At 40.6% G+C, this 17,519-nt stretch overlaps 1 protein-coding gene across 14 annotated transcripts in view; it reads right to left on the bottom strand.

Annotated features, from left to right (window-relative positions):
- ank1a (ankyrin 1, erythrocytic a) overlaps positions 1 to 17,519 on the bottom strand; it is a 116,221-nt gene that overhangs the window by 46,012 nt on the left and 52,690 nt on the right. For 13 of the 14 annotated variants that reach the window (XM_042487598.2, XM_042487616.2, XM_088076761.1 and 10 more), the window contains one exon: positions 1,029 to 1,130. In XM_042487598.2, the coding sequence (XP_042343532.1) occupies positions 1,029 to 1,130 (102 nt within the window). Of the gene's footprint in view, positions 1 to 1,028; positions 1,131 to 11,050; positions 11,222 to 17,519 lie in introns of those variants that run through there. The other variant, XM_042487613.2, reaches the window with a different exon arrangement.

The following is a 17,519-nucleotide window of genomic DNA, read 5'->3' as shown; positions in this document are numbered from 1 at the left end:
CTGTTGTTATGTGGGGACTGTTATGCGGCCTCATAAAAAGCCCTGACAGAAGCATTACCAGCAATAATTACAAAATGTAAGGACAGGATACGTGAATGGAAGGGAAACCATGACTAAGTTAGATTAATGAGCCAGAGGTATCTTTCTCACACACACACACACACACACACACACACACACACACACACAATGTTGGCAAAGTTTCAGTAGCCTGAAGGCAGCGGTCCTAGCCCCAGTAATGCTGCGTCTTCGTGGTCACTCTGGGAACAGCCGTCAGAGTAAAGGAGGCAGGATGGAAGAGACGAGGCGAAGGAGAACCCCCTGCCCCATTTATCACCTTCCCTGGAGACCCTGGGGACTCCACCTGCCACCTTTAGCCACTGATTAACATCTACCTGAGCATGCACATACAGTATGACTGAGTGCACAGGCACATAACAGCACAGTGATCAAGTCAGACACATCATGCACACCTGACACTCAAAACACATCTAAATTGAAATGATAATACAATAAATTGTGGTTCACAGGGACACTAGTTGAGCAGAACATTATGCAAAACCATCACAAATTAGATCCAAAATAAAACCAGATTTTTGTTGTGTAACTTACAATTTTATTCATAAACTTACAAACACTGCAGGTCCTACTTTCAATTAAAAACAAATAATCATTGTATTGTCTATGAATGCCATTAGCTAAATTGTACTATTTCCATTCACACATTGCTGTTCATTTTTTGAATAAGAGATGGGCAGTCCACCCACCTCCTGAATTTTAATTTAATCATGTAGAGACGAGACAGGGAAGACTAAATCCTGGCAGGATGCAACTCAGAGCCAATCAATGGCACACAAATACTCATAAATACTCAAATATTTCTGTTCCTTTTCTTACCACTTTAACACAGTGAATAGAAAGCCAAGAATGGCAAGTGCAGTATGAATTAAAAAAATATTGGCTACATGAGTTTGCTATTCAGACGCCATACCAATTCAATCTGGGGAATGAATGCGCAGCTCTCTCACCTGATTGGCTGTGTTTATATCGATGCCATTTTTGATGTGGTCCAGGGCCTTGTCCAGGTTGCCAGAACGGGCCGCTCGGAGAAAACTGTTGCCAGCATCTGCCTGCAAGCATAACAGAGAGAGAGGGAAAGAGAGGAGGGGGACAAGGGGTGTAGGAGAAAGTGAGAGACACATAAAGTAGAGGGGGAAAATGGAGAGGGAGACAGTTTGATTAATATTTATAGGGGTATTTTTAAAAGGACTGAGAGTGTTCAGTCGTAATCCATCAGTTTTCCTCTCATGTCACTCCACCCTTTAGGTTTTGGACAGTGCAATTTGACAGTCTGCACCTTTAAATGTGTGTGCTGAAGGTAGTGTGGGTACGTAGGTGATGTAGTGGAGTACACTGGGCTCTTGGCTTAACAAAACCTCTAAAAATGTGTCCACAACTCTGTCCTCTGTCCTTAGGTGATAAGGCAACTGTGACAATACCAACAGCTACCGGAGTGTCTGTGCCCAGCAGACTGTTGGCTCTTTGTCTGGAGTTTATGTGTGTGTGAATGAAAGAGAGAATACACAAGGTGAATGGAGAAAGAAGAGAGAGAGGGTTTGGCGAATCCCGGCTCACGGGCCGGCACATGGCACGTCTAATGTTTTTGTCTGTGTTTTGTTTGTGTCTGAGGGCTTCATGCCTCTCCCAGGCAGGCAGGGGTGCTGCTGAAACAGGATCACTCATGCGGCACAGGGGGAGAGCGAGGGAGAGGAGAGGAGGAGAAGCAGCAGCGACAGGGAGAACCACAGGGAGAAGCTCGACTGCGGCAAACCCCGCACTTTTTCCCTTTTCATTTACATAATCTCCTCTCTCCCCCTGCCCATCCCCTCTCTACATCATCTAACCAGCTATCTCAACACGCTGGTCAGGAAAATCATCAGGGATCTGATCGTTTAACACAGATGCAGACACTGCCATCACACTCTCACTCACACACACACACACACAAAAGCAACTGTTTTTCCTCATAACACAGCACTTTAAGCTGTGTCGTCTTTTGTTGTGACAGGGTTGTTGGTCCTCCTTTGACAAAGATGGAGTGAGTTTGAGTGAAAAAAAAAGAAAAGATCCACATGCCTGAAGTTGAGGCATAGCAACAAATGACACAACGCACCCTCAGCATGACACCAATGGTGCAGCGGCTGTGCAAAGAGAGAGGTCACTTTAAAAGAAGGTAGGGGCGATGGCAGAAAACTTTAAAAGGCGAAGCTGATTCCAGCTTACTGAAGTAGCAAAACAGCTAACTGACATCTTGTCAGTTGATGAAATGTACGTGATGGCAAAGTTTCGACTTATCAGATGAACTTCTGACAGTTTAGGGCATCCTGTAGAGTAATAAATCTTGGGTTTTTGTGTGAATACAGTGACTCATGTGGAGCATATTGCCTCTGACTCATTGTCATTTTGTCCAAAAGATGTTTTGTTTTGGGTTTTTTTTTAGCTTTTGCTCACAGACAACTGAGAGGCACACTACTCTGCAGCACAAAGCCTCTGAGTCACACTCACACACATGCTGACAAGCAAAACACTGACACACACACATACACACAAAAAGAAACACTGGATGTACTGCAAAGCCAAAAACAAATTTTAAAAATGGATTTATACATCTTATAAATCATGTTTAGATTATTACTTTAAAATAAAGATACTGTTAATACTCAAAAAAATAAATACACAGTATAAAAAGTCTCCAGACAACTGTCTCTAGTTTCTTTTCAGTGTCTCAGTTAACAGTTGTATTTACTCACAGTTGCCAAGCTGCTGTCTTGGTCAGCCATGTTCTCCCTCTTCCTTCTCTCTGACTCCCATCAAACTCTCATTCACTTTAACTTTGAAGGAAACCCACAAACCTCCTCCCTCCAGACTGCTGTAGAGCAAGAAACTGACCCCAGCACACCTGCCATCTGCACGCACACACACACACACACACACACACTCACACTCGCACACACACACCTGTCACTAGAGTTACGATCACCACACTGAGAAACACTATTTAAAAACAGAACTGTTTTGACAGATGAATCTTTGTTAAAGTCTATGCTTGGACACACATGCTCCGTCTGTACTCGGGCTGGAGGGAAAAATCGATAGAGCATAGTACTGCAATATTTGTTTGGCAATATTGTATTAATCCACAGATACCAAGTATCGATTTTTTAAAATTTTATAAATTAATACAAAAAACATTTTTCTTTTTAGATAAATAAGTTATTTGCAAAGTTTTACTCTTTGTTTGTAATGTGCAGTTGTGCGACTTAAGTGTTATGATAATATCATGACATAGACCCTCTGGTGATTCTCCCCCTGGTCTACGTGTGTGTCTGTGTTTAAGAAATCTATTCAGCATGAAAAAATAAAGAAAATGTGAAAATGACTCACATGAGTTATAAAGTGAGGTCATTCACAAAAAAATATGAATCTGATACATGAATGTAAAATAAGTTTCATAATAGGAAACAACCACTTTATTTTCTAAAGTTCGAGTTATTGTACTTTATAACAGACTTTCTCAGCCGCTGGGTCTGTGCAGGCCATGAGCGCCCTCTAGTGGACTACAAAATGTTTTCAAGTTGAAGCTAGTGGGCCGCTCACTATCAAAGTTCAGTTTGATGATACATTAGCAAATAGTCAAAGGCTGTGGTGTGCACAAGGGCATAGGTTTTGTTTCAACATTACAAATTCGAAACCAAACATTTTGAGAATCACTCAATTTCTGGTGAATGTTTGTGGACCAATTTGGGATTTTTTCGAATCAATTCAAGGTGGAAATGTCTGAAATTTCTAGTAAATACAAGTTCACTGCTCCTTTTATATTTTATTAGGGACAAACAACCCCCCCAAAAATCTATGCCCACCGCTTTGCCTAATTATGAAAAAGTTCCTGAAGAAAAAAGACGACAATTGTGTGGTTACCATTTCACCAAAAATATTAAAATATTGCATAGATAAAATCCAAATTACATCAAAAATGATTTTTTTAATGGAGGTGGTGATGCAGAGTCCACAGTCTAATGTGTGGAGTGCAGCTCTGATGCTTTCAAATGAAATGCTTAAGTCTCTCCCAACTCTCTCTTGAAAGCAGGTTGACTGCTTGAAAAGAAAAGAAAAAGGATTACAAATACAGAAAAGGTCTTCTGTTTCTTTCGCTACACAATTAATGCATAATAAAGATGCACTGAGAGCCAGAAACTAAGAAGGCCTAGACAAAAGAGGTGGAATTGGTGCTGCCAGCTGCTAAGGTTATGTGCCAAGAGATGGACCCTGTCTGCTTACAAGTATGAAAAGGTGGGCCTTAAAGTGGAAAAGGTTGAGAACCCCTGCTCTACATATAGGAGAAAGAAGAACAATTTGAATCCTTTTACACAGGTAGCCTGCCCACACAGCAACTATAAACAATGTATTGTTTGCAGACTCTGCCATGGTGACACAAGAAAAATCCTTTCATCAGAGTAGGAGCAAATACAGCTGATGCAAAGACACACACAACCTAACACAATATACATGGTCCCACAGCAAATGGCTGCACGGTAAAACCATGGAGACCCCGACTGAGGCCCCTCTGCTGGTTTCTCACCCTTCAGACTTAGATCACTGCCCCCCAGAAACAGCCTGCTAAAGTTTAAAATACTATAGTGACTCACAGTGCAATCTCCCAGAAAGACTTGAGCTGCTGTATACAGCAAATATACTTTCTGGTGGTCTGTCTTGCATTTTTATGTGTGCATGCTGCATGTTTGTGTGTGTATCTGCTTGCGTCAGAAAGTGAGTGTGTGTTGTGGTGAGATAAGGGTGCAGGGAAACCACACCCATCCACCAACTCAGACATAAACAGGTACAGTGCACGTGCATGTATCAGAAGAAACGTACAAGAAGCAGCCTATTCTGTGATAATTCCTGTGCTGTGTCTTGTAGGACGATTTAGATGAATGTGTCCCTCTCTGATTATTCCCATAGAGAGAGGACAAGCCTCGGGCTCCGGGGCCGAGCAAAAGATGAGCAAGCACATTAATCAAACTGTTTGGAGCAAAAGAAACAGACAATAACCTGCTCAGCAGCTCCACCGTTAACATTAGCAATATCAACACACTGTCTTGCAACTGTCCTCAGGCTAAGACATCGCCAGGCTCCTCATAATGAAGCTCAAAATTACCAAGTCAAATTATTCCCCTATCTCATCACAGAAAATCCTCTGCCCTGAACTCCCCTCTCCTAGTCTTTATCTCAGCTTGTTGCCTTCCGTCTCTTCTCTTCCCCTTAGTCTCTTACGTTTCCCTCTCTCTCCCCCTCCTCGCTTGCCTCCTCTGCTGCAGCAGACAGAATGACATCACCCCCTCGCTGGTGGACTGCAGTGTTTGAAAACTCAATGTATGTGACGGTATGTATGCACGAGAATACATGTCTGAGATCAACAACCTGGCCACGGTGATCTTCTGTGATGAACGACTACACCTGAAGAACCATCATTTACACAAGAAATTGATTTTGTGTGTGTGTGTGTGTGTAGGTGTGTGAAAGAGAGAGAGAGACAGAGACACAGAGAGACGCTTGTGAATGGATTCCGATTATGTGTGTGTGTGTGTGTGTGTGTGTGTGTGTGTGTTTGTGTGTGTGTGTGTGTGCGCGCGTGTGCGCGTAAGGGGGAGATTTAAGACAATGTGAGGCATGAATAGGAGAGTAGAAAGACTCTCACGGTCTTAAAACTGTGTTTGTGATCTAATTGTAAAGACCGGGATTGAAGAACTGGCTGTTATTTGTCCACAGTGGGCTTGAAAATGGCTGTTATAATTTTGGGCTGCTGTCTCTCCATCTGATGTAAATCTTTCTGTAAACGGTTCCCCTTCTTGTCTCTTTGTAGTAGCTGCATGCACACTGTTGCAGGATTACTGACGGATACAGAAATGCTGTTTTGGCAACGCAGCAGCATCAACAACAGAGCATTCATTTAACTGTTTCTATCATTATGTCAGTTGGTGATTTTTGTGAAAAATGCTGTCTACGGTGACTCCAAAGGGAATGACACACCATTCCCAGCTCAATAAATTGTTACTTTGCTTTAGGGTTGCTGCGGTATATCGTGGGAACTATAAACCGTGGGATGAAAATTGACAGTTATCATACCGCATATATTTGCATATCTATGGTACTGAAAAAAAATGCAACCGAACAGCACATCTCCTTTTCTCCCCAACTGCATGGGAGACTTTTTATGCATACTTTCATTTGTGTTTGTTCAATTAGAAAATTTTCATTCCTTTCAGGGCCAGTTTAAATCATAATAATTATAGTGTAATAATGTTTGCTGTAATACCGTGATATTGTCAAGGAGGTTATCATAACATGAAAATCTCATATCGTTGCAACACCACTTAACATATTTCTAAACTATGCATGGGATGATATGAAAATTTCATGTCACGATTACCCTGGCCAAAATATTTGCAATTTAGAATATTATCCCAATAATATTCAAAATATGCTTAAAAGTCTTAAATCACTGCTAAAACATGCCTGACTTTACAGTACATTTTGTTAAGGAACAAACGATTTTATTGCATCAATAATAGGACATATACATTTCTTTTGTGAACGTACTTTGTAGTGAAAAACTACAAAAAAAGTGAAAACAAATATGCCGATGCTTGATTAAGATATTTTGCATTTTTTGTGCATAGAGCCTGTTTTGGTAGTGTCTTTTATTGTTGGTCGCACTGCTTTCTTTTAAGGAAATCCATGATTATCTTGATAATAGAAATTCAACATGATCTACTTTTTATTGTGGGTGTTTTTTATCATGATACACGATAAAATCATATATTGTCCCCTCCCTATTCTAGACATAACTGATCATTACTACTTTTGCTATTTATAGATCAATCAGAAATACACTTGTTAGGGTTTCTTAACCTTTTTGTTTTAACTTGTGACTCCTAAAAGTGAAGCAGTTTCAACTCTTAACTCATTTAAAGCAAGGGCCTTAAAATGAATGTGGTATATAAGCACACTGACCAAAAAAACAAAACAAAAAAACTCAGCTCAATTTTGTGTAATGCATACAGTGCAATCTTCTTTTTTACACATCAGTATGTTATGTCCTTCTAACAGTCTGGACAGACCAGTCTACGTATGAACAGGTCTCATTGCTACCAAAGAGAGAGCCAAGACTGTTTTGCCCGTGAAATCCAGAGACAAATCCTGGAGCTCTTCCACAGAATGTCAAAGGGAGATTTTACTTGGATATGAAACTATTATCTGCTCAGGAGAATCTCAGCATTTCTATTAAAATTACCATAAAATTCACAAGCAAAAACAGACCCTCCCTCTCACTCACACCATTCACACACACACACACACACACACACACACACACACACACACACAGACACACAGCGCAATAACAACAACATGAATCTGCAGACACAGCACCAGGTGCAAATCATAAATATTTCAAGTGCCACCACAGCTATTTGTACAGCCAGCAGAAAGGTGAAAATAAGGTGCATACGTATGTTCAGCATGTCACAAGTCCTGCTTCACTTGCAACAATTTCCTGAACTTTAAACAACATAAAATGTGCAAGCGCACCAAACTCTGGAGACTGTCTGCTCCCTGCTAAACTCAATATTTTGATGAATTTAAGCTAACAGGGCGATGGACGGTTTCTATACATTTTAGGGGAACACTGAGCAGCGGATATGGAAATTACTGCAGAGTGCTTAAACAGCCATTTCATCACCCTCTTTTCTGCTGACTTGCATTTGTTCTAGAAATTGATTTTTTTTTCAGTCCTTTTTTTCTCGGCCTCCATCTCTGCCTTGATCTCTGAGGCTGCTTGAAGAGGTTGAGCAGGCAGCTGGCTGTTTCCGGCTACAGAGATGCGGTAAGTGTAGAGTTAGTCAGACTGCGACTCATGGGACCGTTCAGCTATGGACACATTTACAGGAAGCAAGCGAGCGGGGCACCGGGATGAAGCTGTTACATTCCCCCACTCGACATCATCTGTCTGTATGTAAATCTGCCTGTCCGTCTGCTTCAACCCTCTGAATATGGCAAAGCGTCCTGTCCCATTTTTATTATTTACTTTCTCACACTCCCAGCCTCCCCCTCTCTGTATCCCACTGTTTGTCCCTGCCGTACTCATTGATTGTCTCTTTATATCTGTCCCTGCTGCAGCCTCTGCGCCTGTAGATGAGATTGTCATGGTTATTGTGATCTTTTGTGGGGGTGACAAAGAGGGTGAAGGCCATAGGGAGAAGATACGGTTTAGAACCTATGGATCAAGATATGGTAAACATCCTGTGTTATACTGCACAGTAACACAACAGTGATTATGCAGAGTATAACCATCTGGAGGCAGACGAAGAATATATAATCTGTCCAGGTACTGGACTGCTCTGAAATCTATATTTTGAAGTCCAACAATGTAAAAGTGAGCTTCTCTGCACACTGCATCTTGTCTACACTATTAACTGAATTATGCATGATTTTTGCACCTGCTAAAACAGTAACAGAAACCACAGTGTATGCTCAGAGGTGATACTTCTTACATTTGTGGAAAGTAATAAAGTATATTTCTTAAGTACTGCACTAAGAGTTTGAAGTAGGAAGAAGAAATAACAGGTAGCTCTATATCCTCAAATATAGTTAAAAACGAGGAGCTGTGACTTCCAGTGGTTGAAACATGGCTTTTTTTTATTTATGATATAGCCACTATAATCAACTCTTTTTGACATTTTCTTCACTATTTAAATAGTTCTGGAGTGCCTGGATTGCCTTCCTGTGTTAAAGTTCAAAGCACTTTGCTTGAGTGTTTCTATTTTTATGATACTTCACATTACTCCTAACAACGTTTTAGAGTAAAATACTGTACTTTTAGTACACTACATGAATATGCCAGACTATCAAGAGTTTACATGTGATCAGTTTATGAAATATGTTTTGTTGTACAATAAAGCATTTAACAGTATATAAAAGTAGTAAAAGTAGCTCAATGTTTCAAATGCTACATGTTAAAGCATCATTGATATGAATTAAAATACAAATAAATTGTATATAATACTCTGGTCATTCTGAAATTGGTCATTCTGCATGATGACTACTGTCAGTTTTGATACTTTAAGTACTTCATGTATGATACTTCTACACTTTTACACACAGTTCTACATGCAGGATTGACCTGTAAAGGAGTATTTTTACATTGCTGCACTACTATTTTTACCAAAGTAAAGGCAAATACTTCCTGTTCTACTTCTGACTGTGATTCTTAGTTACGAAGGGGCGGTTTGGCTGTTAAAATTGATCAGAGGCCAGCTGGTTTGTTTAACAGCTAATGTCTCTTATCTTTGGGCAAAATAATTGATACAATGATGAAATACTTCAAGAAGCGAACAACTACTGAAAGCATTGTAAAATGACTGTGGTTCATCCTCACACACAAACTATAAACACAATGGGCACATTTCTACAACTTGCATCATCTCTTCTTCTATCACCCCAGGTAAACTTTGGTTGACACAAAATTAGCGCTCATACACACCCAGGCAGTTGTGCATTGAGCACAGTTCCACTTGATTAAACAGTCTATAGTCTCCAGTGAAGCCACGCTGAAAGAACCTCATTAATTGACCCGCTAATCAGTTTACTGACCTCTAGTTTACTTACCACAGCTAATCCTGGTTGACATCATACAATCTGAACATCAAACAGAGGCACAAATGAAGTCAAAAACAAGATTAAGGGGGAAAACCAGAACGCGATACACACCCACACATGTACGCACTTTCACTAATCTTGGATGCACATGCATCCCAACCCTCGAAGATGATCAAGCTCCCTCCCATGTTGCAATGGGAGGCACAGTCTGATGAGTTTGATCAGGACAAGTTATATTTGGGGCAGTGAGACTTGCTATCTTTTTCAACACTCTACCATGTCTTTGGATCCCCGATTAAAGCCAGTGGTGGAAGGAGTACTCAGGTCTTTTACTTAAGTAAAAGTACGAATAACACATATCCTATTTTTGGATTACAATTACTGATGCATCAAAGTCATCATTATTGTAACAGCTGGTAAATGTGGAGCTAAGTTTAATGAAAATTAACTTTGGTAGTTTATAATAATATATCATAATTTATAAGATGATTTATATGTTTTGTTTAAATAATCTAAATCTACACAGTAACTAAAGCTGTCAGAAAATGTAGTGGAATAGAGAGTACAATATTTCTCTCTGATGTGGTGGAGTATAAAGTAGCATAAAATGGCAATGCTCGAGTAAATCTTAAGTACTATAGTAAGTACTATAAAACTGTACTTAAGTACATTACTTGAGTAAATGTACCTAGTTACATTCCAGAACTGATTACAAAAGTCTACATTTCTCAAGCGACAGATCGCTTTCTTATGGAGCTGGACCTATGTTTACATCTGCATGGCTTGCTTCTCATTTTCCGTTGTCATAACTGAAGACGAGGACATATTCAAGACTGAAAACAAGAACAAGCCTTGAAAGCAGAGCCAAGAAGAAGTCTCCAAAACAGTTCAAGAGGACATACAGAGAGAGCAAGAATGGTTATTTGCAAACAGAGCGCAAACACAGAAGCATGTGATGAATAAATAAAAAAGAGCTTGAACAAAAGAGACAAAGAGTAAATACAGACACATCAATATTCATGTGAAAGAGACAAAGTAAATATTAAAGTAATGGATTTTAAAACTGGGAGCAAAGCCAGTGACAAAGGTATCGGCCCATCACTGTCTGATGTGAAAAGATGAAGACAGGGAACATTGGCAGGTGCATTGCACCTTAGAAAATGAAACTGAGGTTTTTATAACAGAAGAAAACATTGCAAAATAAAAAACAAATAAGAGTTGTAGAGGAGCGTACAGGTGGAAGGAGATCGTGCGAAGGGACAGAGAGAGTGACAGGAAAAGAGATGAAGTTAGGAGGAGGAGGAAGGAGAAAAGGAGCAGAGATGGTGGTACTCACTCCAAAAGTGACGGTCTTGACTGGCATGCCTGTTGGCCCTCCACTCTCTCTTTCTTACGTTTTCTGTTTCTCTCAAAACACAACAGCTGTCTTTTCTGTTGCCCCCTGCAAGTGCTGCGATACAGGGCACGCAGACCCCCGTCCAACGTAAACACGGACACACACACGCCCAGACACACACTTGAGTAAGCATGGTGGGTGGAGAGACTGGGGAGGGTGGGGGATGAGGGGACGGGGGGCCCAGGGGTTTATCTCTGGAGGAATGCTGCCTGTATCTAAAGACGCACATTTCACACACAGCCAAAAACAAATGGGTAGCCCACAATCTCACTAAGGGTTTCCTGCCTACATCCTGGCCCATTTCTGGCTATTTTCTCTCTTGCTTTTTGCCTCAAACTCCTTTTTTCCCCCCTCTTTGGTCTCCATCTTTTTCTCACCCTCCTTCTTTCCTCCATCACTCTCTATGTTCTGCTCTCCACCTCATCTATCCTCTCCACCTTTCAGGTTTTGTTGCAACCGAAACACTCTGCGCCACCCCAACTTTATCCCTTCTTTCTCCTTTCCCGTCTTCCCCACATGTCACGCCCCTCTGTGTCTCCTGTATGTTTTGTGACAGCCAGACAATCTTTTTTTTTTTTTTTCCATGAACCAGGCAATATCAGAATAGCGGAGAGTTACTGTGGAGAATGGGTGTGTTTTTTCAGAGCGGGTCCGTTTCAGTCTGTGAGGTGACTTACAGTGACAAAGCGTCAGGCGGGGGGGTCGCTGCCACCGCCCCGTGACAATGGGCCAGACACATAGGGTGGGGGGAGCATGGAGGGGCCAGCCTCTCAAAAGGCCCTGCCTCTTTTAATAAAGCGTCCGTCATTCCCTGCTTGAAAAGGCCTCCTTTTCTCTACCTCTCCCCTCCTCTCTCCCTCTCCTGGCTAAATGCTGGGAAAAGCACATCGCTGCCAAAACCATGCAGAGAGATAAATGCTTGTAGGAGAGGGGAAGGAGGGGGCAATGTAGAAAGAAGGCTACGCACTTCTCAGTGCCACTGGACCGTGACCTGGGCAAAAACATCACGTGGGACGTCTCTCCTGTCCACAGAAATTGAGTTTGGACAGTGATGAGGGCTCCACTGCCAAAGAATGTGGGGCAGGGGACTACGGACACTAATGTCCATGAAGACATGACAAATTATCCTGTGGTCTTCCACGAAAAGGGGACTGCAACTCTTCCCCTCTGACATAAAACTCCTTGGGCTAAGCCTGCAGAGAGAAACACAACTCATCTGAGGAGAAAAAAGATAATTATCAGGTCCTCAATTGATAAGACCTCATAATTCTGCAGAATCAAGTGAGGGATAACAGAGTTTTTCTCTCGTTGCCAATAACCCAGAGTCTCCCGTTACTCAGTCATTTGTTTTTTCTCAAAGAAAACCCCAAGAATGAGTTCTGAAACCCAGATATATGTTAGCATTCAGCACCTCTGGTTCCCTCCTCTCAAAGTCAATGGGGTTCTTTGAATGGGTTTTCGGTTAGAAGCCTTAAATAATGTCTGTGGTTAACACAGACTTTTATATTGTGTTCTACAACATAAAATACCCCACTCCTGAACTTTGAAGCTTTTATGTGTCTAAAAAAGGCTGAATGCTGACAAGTGGCTAAATGACACTATAGAACGTCATCATGCCGCTGTAGTGGTTTGAGTTGCCGACTGTTGAAAATATCAGGCGAAGAGATGTCTGTACTCTCTTGAATACAATGAAACTAGATGGCAGTTGGCTTGTGATGTTACCAAACTACACCTATCAAACGTATCACTGCCCAGAAGGAGAGATGCATCTGCTCATGGACAAAAGACTCTGGCCCATGACAGCGCGAGATGCAGACACTAGTGGTGTGTTCCTCGGCTGAGCTGTAACATTAGTTAGCTCAGTGATGCTAGGTGAGCTAGCAGTGGATGCATGCTTTTTTCTGTGCAGTGATCCGATTACGTTTAGTAACCAGGTCATGACTTCTGGAAAGAGCATTGCTGTTGAGTGTTTCATTTTTTGGTGCTTTGAGCAACACAAGCAAAGTGCCATTTATTTCTATTATACTGGAGAAAAGGCAGACATCTCTGCAGTCAATATCTCCAACACTCAGCAACTCACACCAAAAAAAAAAAAAAATACAGATTGATGAATAGCACTACAGATAAGAGGAAAAATATGTATTTTTGATTTTTGAGTGAACTGCGCCTTTAAGCTTCACTGCGCAGAATGATGTCCATAGGTTGTTTTTACACTATTTTGCAGAAGAAAATGTTCACCTTATCTCAGAATTTAACACATTCATGTACGAGCATAATTTTGTTACTTAGGAGTAGACCTAGATGTAATTTTAAGAATTGTTAACAGGATAATTGTGTGGAAAACTCAAATCAGCCGCAAATTGTTTTTCAAAGCAGAAAATTTTTACATGGCTGGAGGGGATCTTTAAGTTCAGAAACCTAAATGCAAAATTTAAGCTACTTTTCTTTTCTTTTTTTGCATTCTTGTTTCACCTGAGAATATATTTGGCCAATACAAAGATCAAGGCACAAAGACAGTCAATGGGCCAGTGTGCAAACATGCATTTTGGCCAACTCTTACAGAGGTAGGAGTCTCACTGACTGACAGAGAATACGTGGCTCAGCAAGGTCACAAGTCATAAAGCAAAGGACACACTCCGGTTGATTTAGGTTTGGGACAGACGTGCCCTCTGCACCCTGTGTCGAGCCTCTCTTGTTGGCAGGATAAAGGGCTACAGCAATCCACGTGTGCTGCTTGTTGTGGTTTATTGCCCGTGTCCTGAAGTCTCAGAGAACAGAAACTAGAGTTGAAAAGGTGGGGGAGGAATCAACATGAACATGAACATGTGTCAGCAGTCTTTCTTCAACCTGTTGCACACTTTGCAGTTGTCTGGCATATCACGCATAAATATTGCCAGAAAACACACAGGTGAATTAGGTTTAAATGGTTTAAGATAGAGCTGCTGGATTATGGCAAAAATTGTAATCACAATTATTTTTGATTAATGCTGTATCCAAAATTATTGAACACAATTACTCACCGAGTTTGGGAATTTAATAAGCCTTTTTTTAACTGTTTTTTGAAACAGTGGATTTTCATACAATTTAAATACAAGTTAAATAAATGCCAAAAAAGAAATATTTTTTAAATAAGATAATAAAATGCAATAAATATGTATAGTAATGTATAAATCAAAATAATTATAGACAGCGGACAGAAGAAGAAAGAAGAAGAAAAGAGCCCACGCTGTTTGCAGACAAGCTTTGAACTACAATTCATCTGAGCAGCATGCATGGGAATGAATTACGGTATAACATATTTTAATATATTCTTCACTTTTTCCCAGATGAATGGCATAAGTCGCTAAATTTTTCACTTGTCATGTTGTAGAAAGGAACATACATATTCTGGGGGGAGGGGGCACAGTAGTGCATTTGTCCCCCCAATAAAAACATGTAGCAGAGGAATTTCTAAAAAAAAAAAAATAATAAAATAAAGGCATTATTGAGTGCATTGGATTTATAACTAAATGAGTGCATCAGCGAGAAACGTAATGTGGCACAATGATTTCATATCTATTGCCTTGTAGTCATAATCATTGGAAGCCTAAGTGGTAATTGAGAGTAAAATTTGGTTAATTGCTCAGCCCTAGTTTAAGAATAAACTCATCAAACACCTCCAGAAGCCTGATTAGGGCTGCAGGATTAATCAAAATATTACCGAAACAGCAATATGGCAAAGTACAGTATCCAAATCAAGAACTACAATTTATTTCTTTTTTTAATCAAGGTGTCACAAAACACCATAAAAAATGAAGTATTGTGGTGCTACAGCCTATAAATCATATTCCAACTGTTTGGGAACATTTTCAGTGGGAAAAAAAAGCAAAAATAACTATTGCAAGTAAAATCAAAAGCTACAATTAACAAAGTTCTTTTGTGGGAAGCTGGCTAGGGATCACAACCATGTTGCTGCACTTGATGCAGGTTGGTCAGTTTGACTGTTCAGTGGAGGTAAAGATAAGGAAGAGGAAACTTTTTTGGTCAGAGTTGGACTCCCAGTACAATGGGTGTGTATTACTATTTGTAGCTATTCTGGTTTCCAAGGAGAACACAGTTAGAAATAAAATATGCTACGTGAGATTTAAATTTGGCAGAACGGCCCTCTAGTGGCAGGGTGATGCTCCACAGGACTGGCCTGCAGCAGCTTCAAAGAGGGTATGGGCTGGGTCAGGCTGATTACTGCAGCCCTGGCACAAAACTCTCTCTCTCTCTCTCTCTCTCTCTCTCTCTCTCTCACACACACACACACACACACACACACACACACACACACACACACACTTTCAACTCCTTATCCTGTGCTTCAGCTCCTCCTCACAAGCTACATTAAGCTTCCCTGGCGTATGAACTGACAGAGGAGCGGTTCAACTCGGCATTAACAGCAGCGGGTGTTAAAAGTGTCTCCTCTCTGCAGATTACATATCACATGTCAGAGCACACCAACTGGCTCTCTCCCGTATATACATATTATCATAAAAACATAAAGGTGCCTCAAAATGTGCCTCAAAGCCAGCCTGACCTGTGGAAGACAAAAACAGGGAGTTAGAAATACTCGGATGAGGGAGGAAAGCAGAAAAGATGAAGGCAATAGAGAAGAATGACAGCAGCAATATGTCAGCACAGAGCCAGGCTCCCATTAATCTTCATAAGCGGAGAGGTAAAAGTCGAAAAGTGAAAATACAGAGTGAAGATGTGCAGGAAGAGAGAGAAAGAGCATCTCAGCGGACACTGTCCTCGCAACTCTCCCTTTCTTGCGTGTATGCAGTATCGGAGCACTCGCAGAGAACACAGACTCCATAATTTAAAACAAAGGCTCGAACCATCAGTCACAGGCGGGCTTGAGTCAGCACCCAGACAGGATCCAAGCAGCCAGACCATAATTCAATCAGTCTGGTTAATAGACGCATAGCTGAAGCGGCCCAAGTTTTCAGACTCCATTCAGACCTAATGTACTGTCCTGAAACTACCAGATACAAACTCCACCAGGACATGGAGTTCACCTGCCACTGTCCACAAGACCCTGCTGAAGTGGGACATAATGTGATTCTCTTAAAAGTCCCACGAGACTTTAACTGTACTCTATCCTCAGAGGAGAAGTGCTGCAAAAAGAAAACTGTCACCCTGTTTTACTCTTCTAAACCATACGTGATGCCTAATGCTACAGTGACGTTTTGTTTCATCCTCAGACAGCTGTCTACTTTGTATTTCCATTTTTTTTTACACCTCCTGCATTACATATATTTACTGACTCTCCTCACACAACATGCCTGTTGAATTCAATGTGTGACGATAGTAAAAGCAACAACATAATTGGAAATATTTTCCCAGTGTAGAAACAGTAAAAGTAGCGCGCCTCACTTAAATTTAACATTTACTTTATATCCAGTTATTGAGAAAATCCAACGTCTGCGCAGGAATTAGAGGAATCTGTTTCAGGCTCTTTTACTCTGAAATTCTTAAAATGCCAAAATGGGTAGATTGAAGGAAATCCCTTTCTTTTGAATCCAAGGGACAAATGAGAAGCATTTTAGTGGCAGGTTTAGGAGAAAAAAAGTGCTATTAAAGTAGTCTAGTGTAACCAGACCCATTTCCACAGTGCTGTTTCAACAGTGAAAGGTCTGAAGCGCCCGTTATCACTCCTGTATTGGGGAAAAAACAACCTAGGTTATTCAATTTCCCAAAACTAATTGTAATCATCTTTACCAGCACTAAGCCCAGGATACAGCAAAGGTGCCCTTACAAACCTGTTGCACGCAGACAGTGGAAGGAGAGAGAAATACCGACTGAAATAGCTAGCCACTGGCATATCCAGACTGTAGCCAAATTGATGTAGGATTTTTTCGGCCAATACTGGTGTTTTCAAGTAAAAAAAGAAATCAAATAGTCAGTTGATATTTATTTGGGGAGGATCCATTACAGGAAATACAAAATAAAGGTTTAAACTTTTAAGAAAAATGCAATTCCTGTCAAAAAAAAATACAATACAATTCTAGACTATGACGCTTTTTAAAATTTTTAACAAACAAATTCGAGCATACCTGTCGTGCATTTCTTGATCAGTTGAGATTAGTGTTGTCAAAAATATAAATTCATGTCAATACTGAATATTTGAAATGTTTTCTATGCAACTTTTTCTTAGTATACCAACTGCACTTTCTCCCTGTCTTTTATTATTGATGTTCACTGCAGTCCTTCTGCTGCTCTCTGCAACTAACCAAGAAACATTTTTTTAAAATATCAATTTCCCCATGGTACTGAAAATGGTATCAAATATTGATATTTTTTAAGGAGTTTGTGTCAAAGTTAGAAATTCCAGTACTGTGACAACACTAGTCCACATGCTGACAAAGAAAAATCATTGAGAAAC

Source organism: Plectropomus leopardus, chromosome 4, assembly GCF_026936395.1.
Source record: "Plectropomus leopardus strain MGB_pleo_1.0 chromosome 4, ASM2693639v1, whole genome shotgun sequence".
In the NCBI taxonomy this organism is placed as follows: domain Eukaryota; kingdom Metazoa; phylum Chordata; class Actinopteri; order Perciformes; family Serranidae; genus Plectropomus; species Plectropomus leopardus.
The sequence above is the reverse complement of the archived record's forward strand: the minus strand, read 5'-3'. Positions and strand labels throughout refer to the sequence as shown.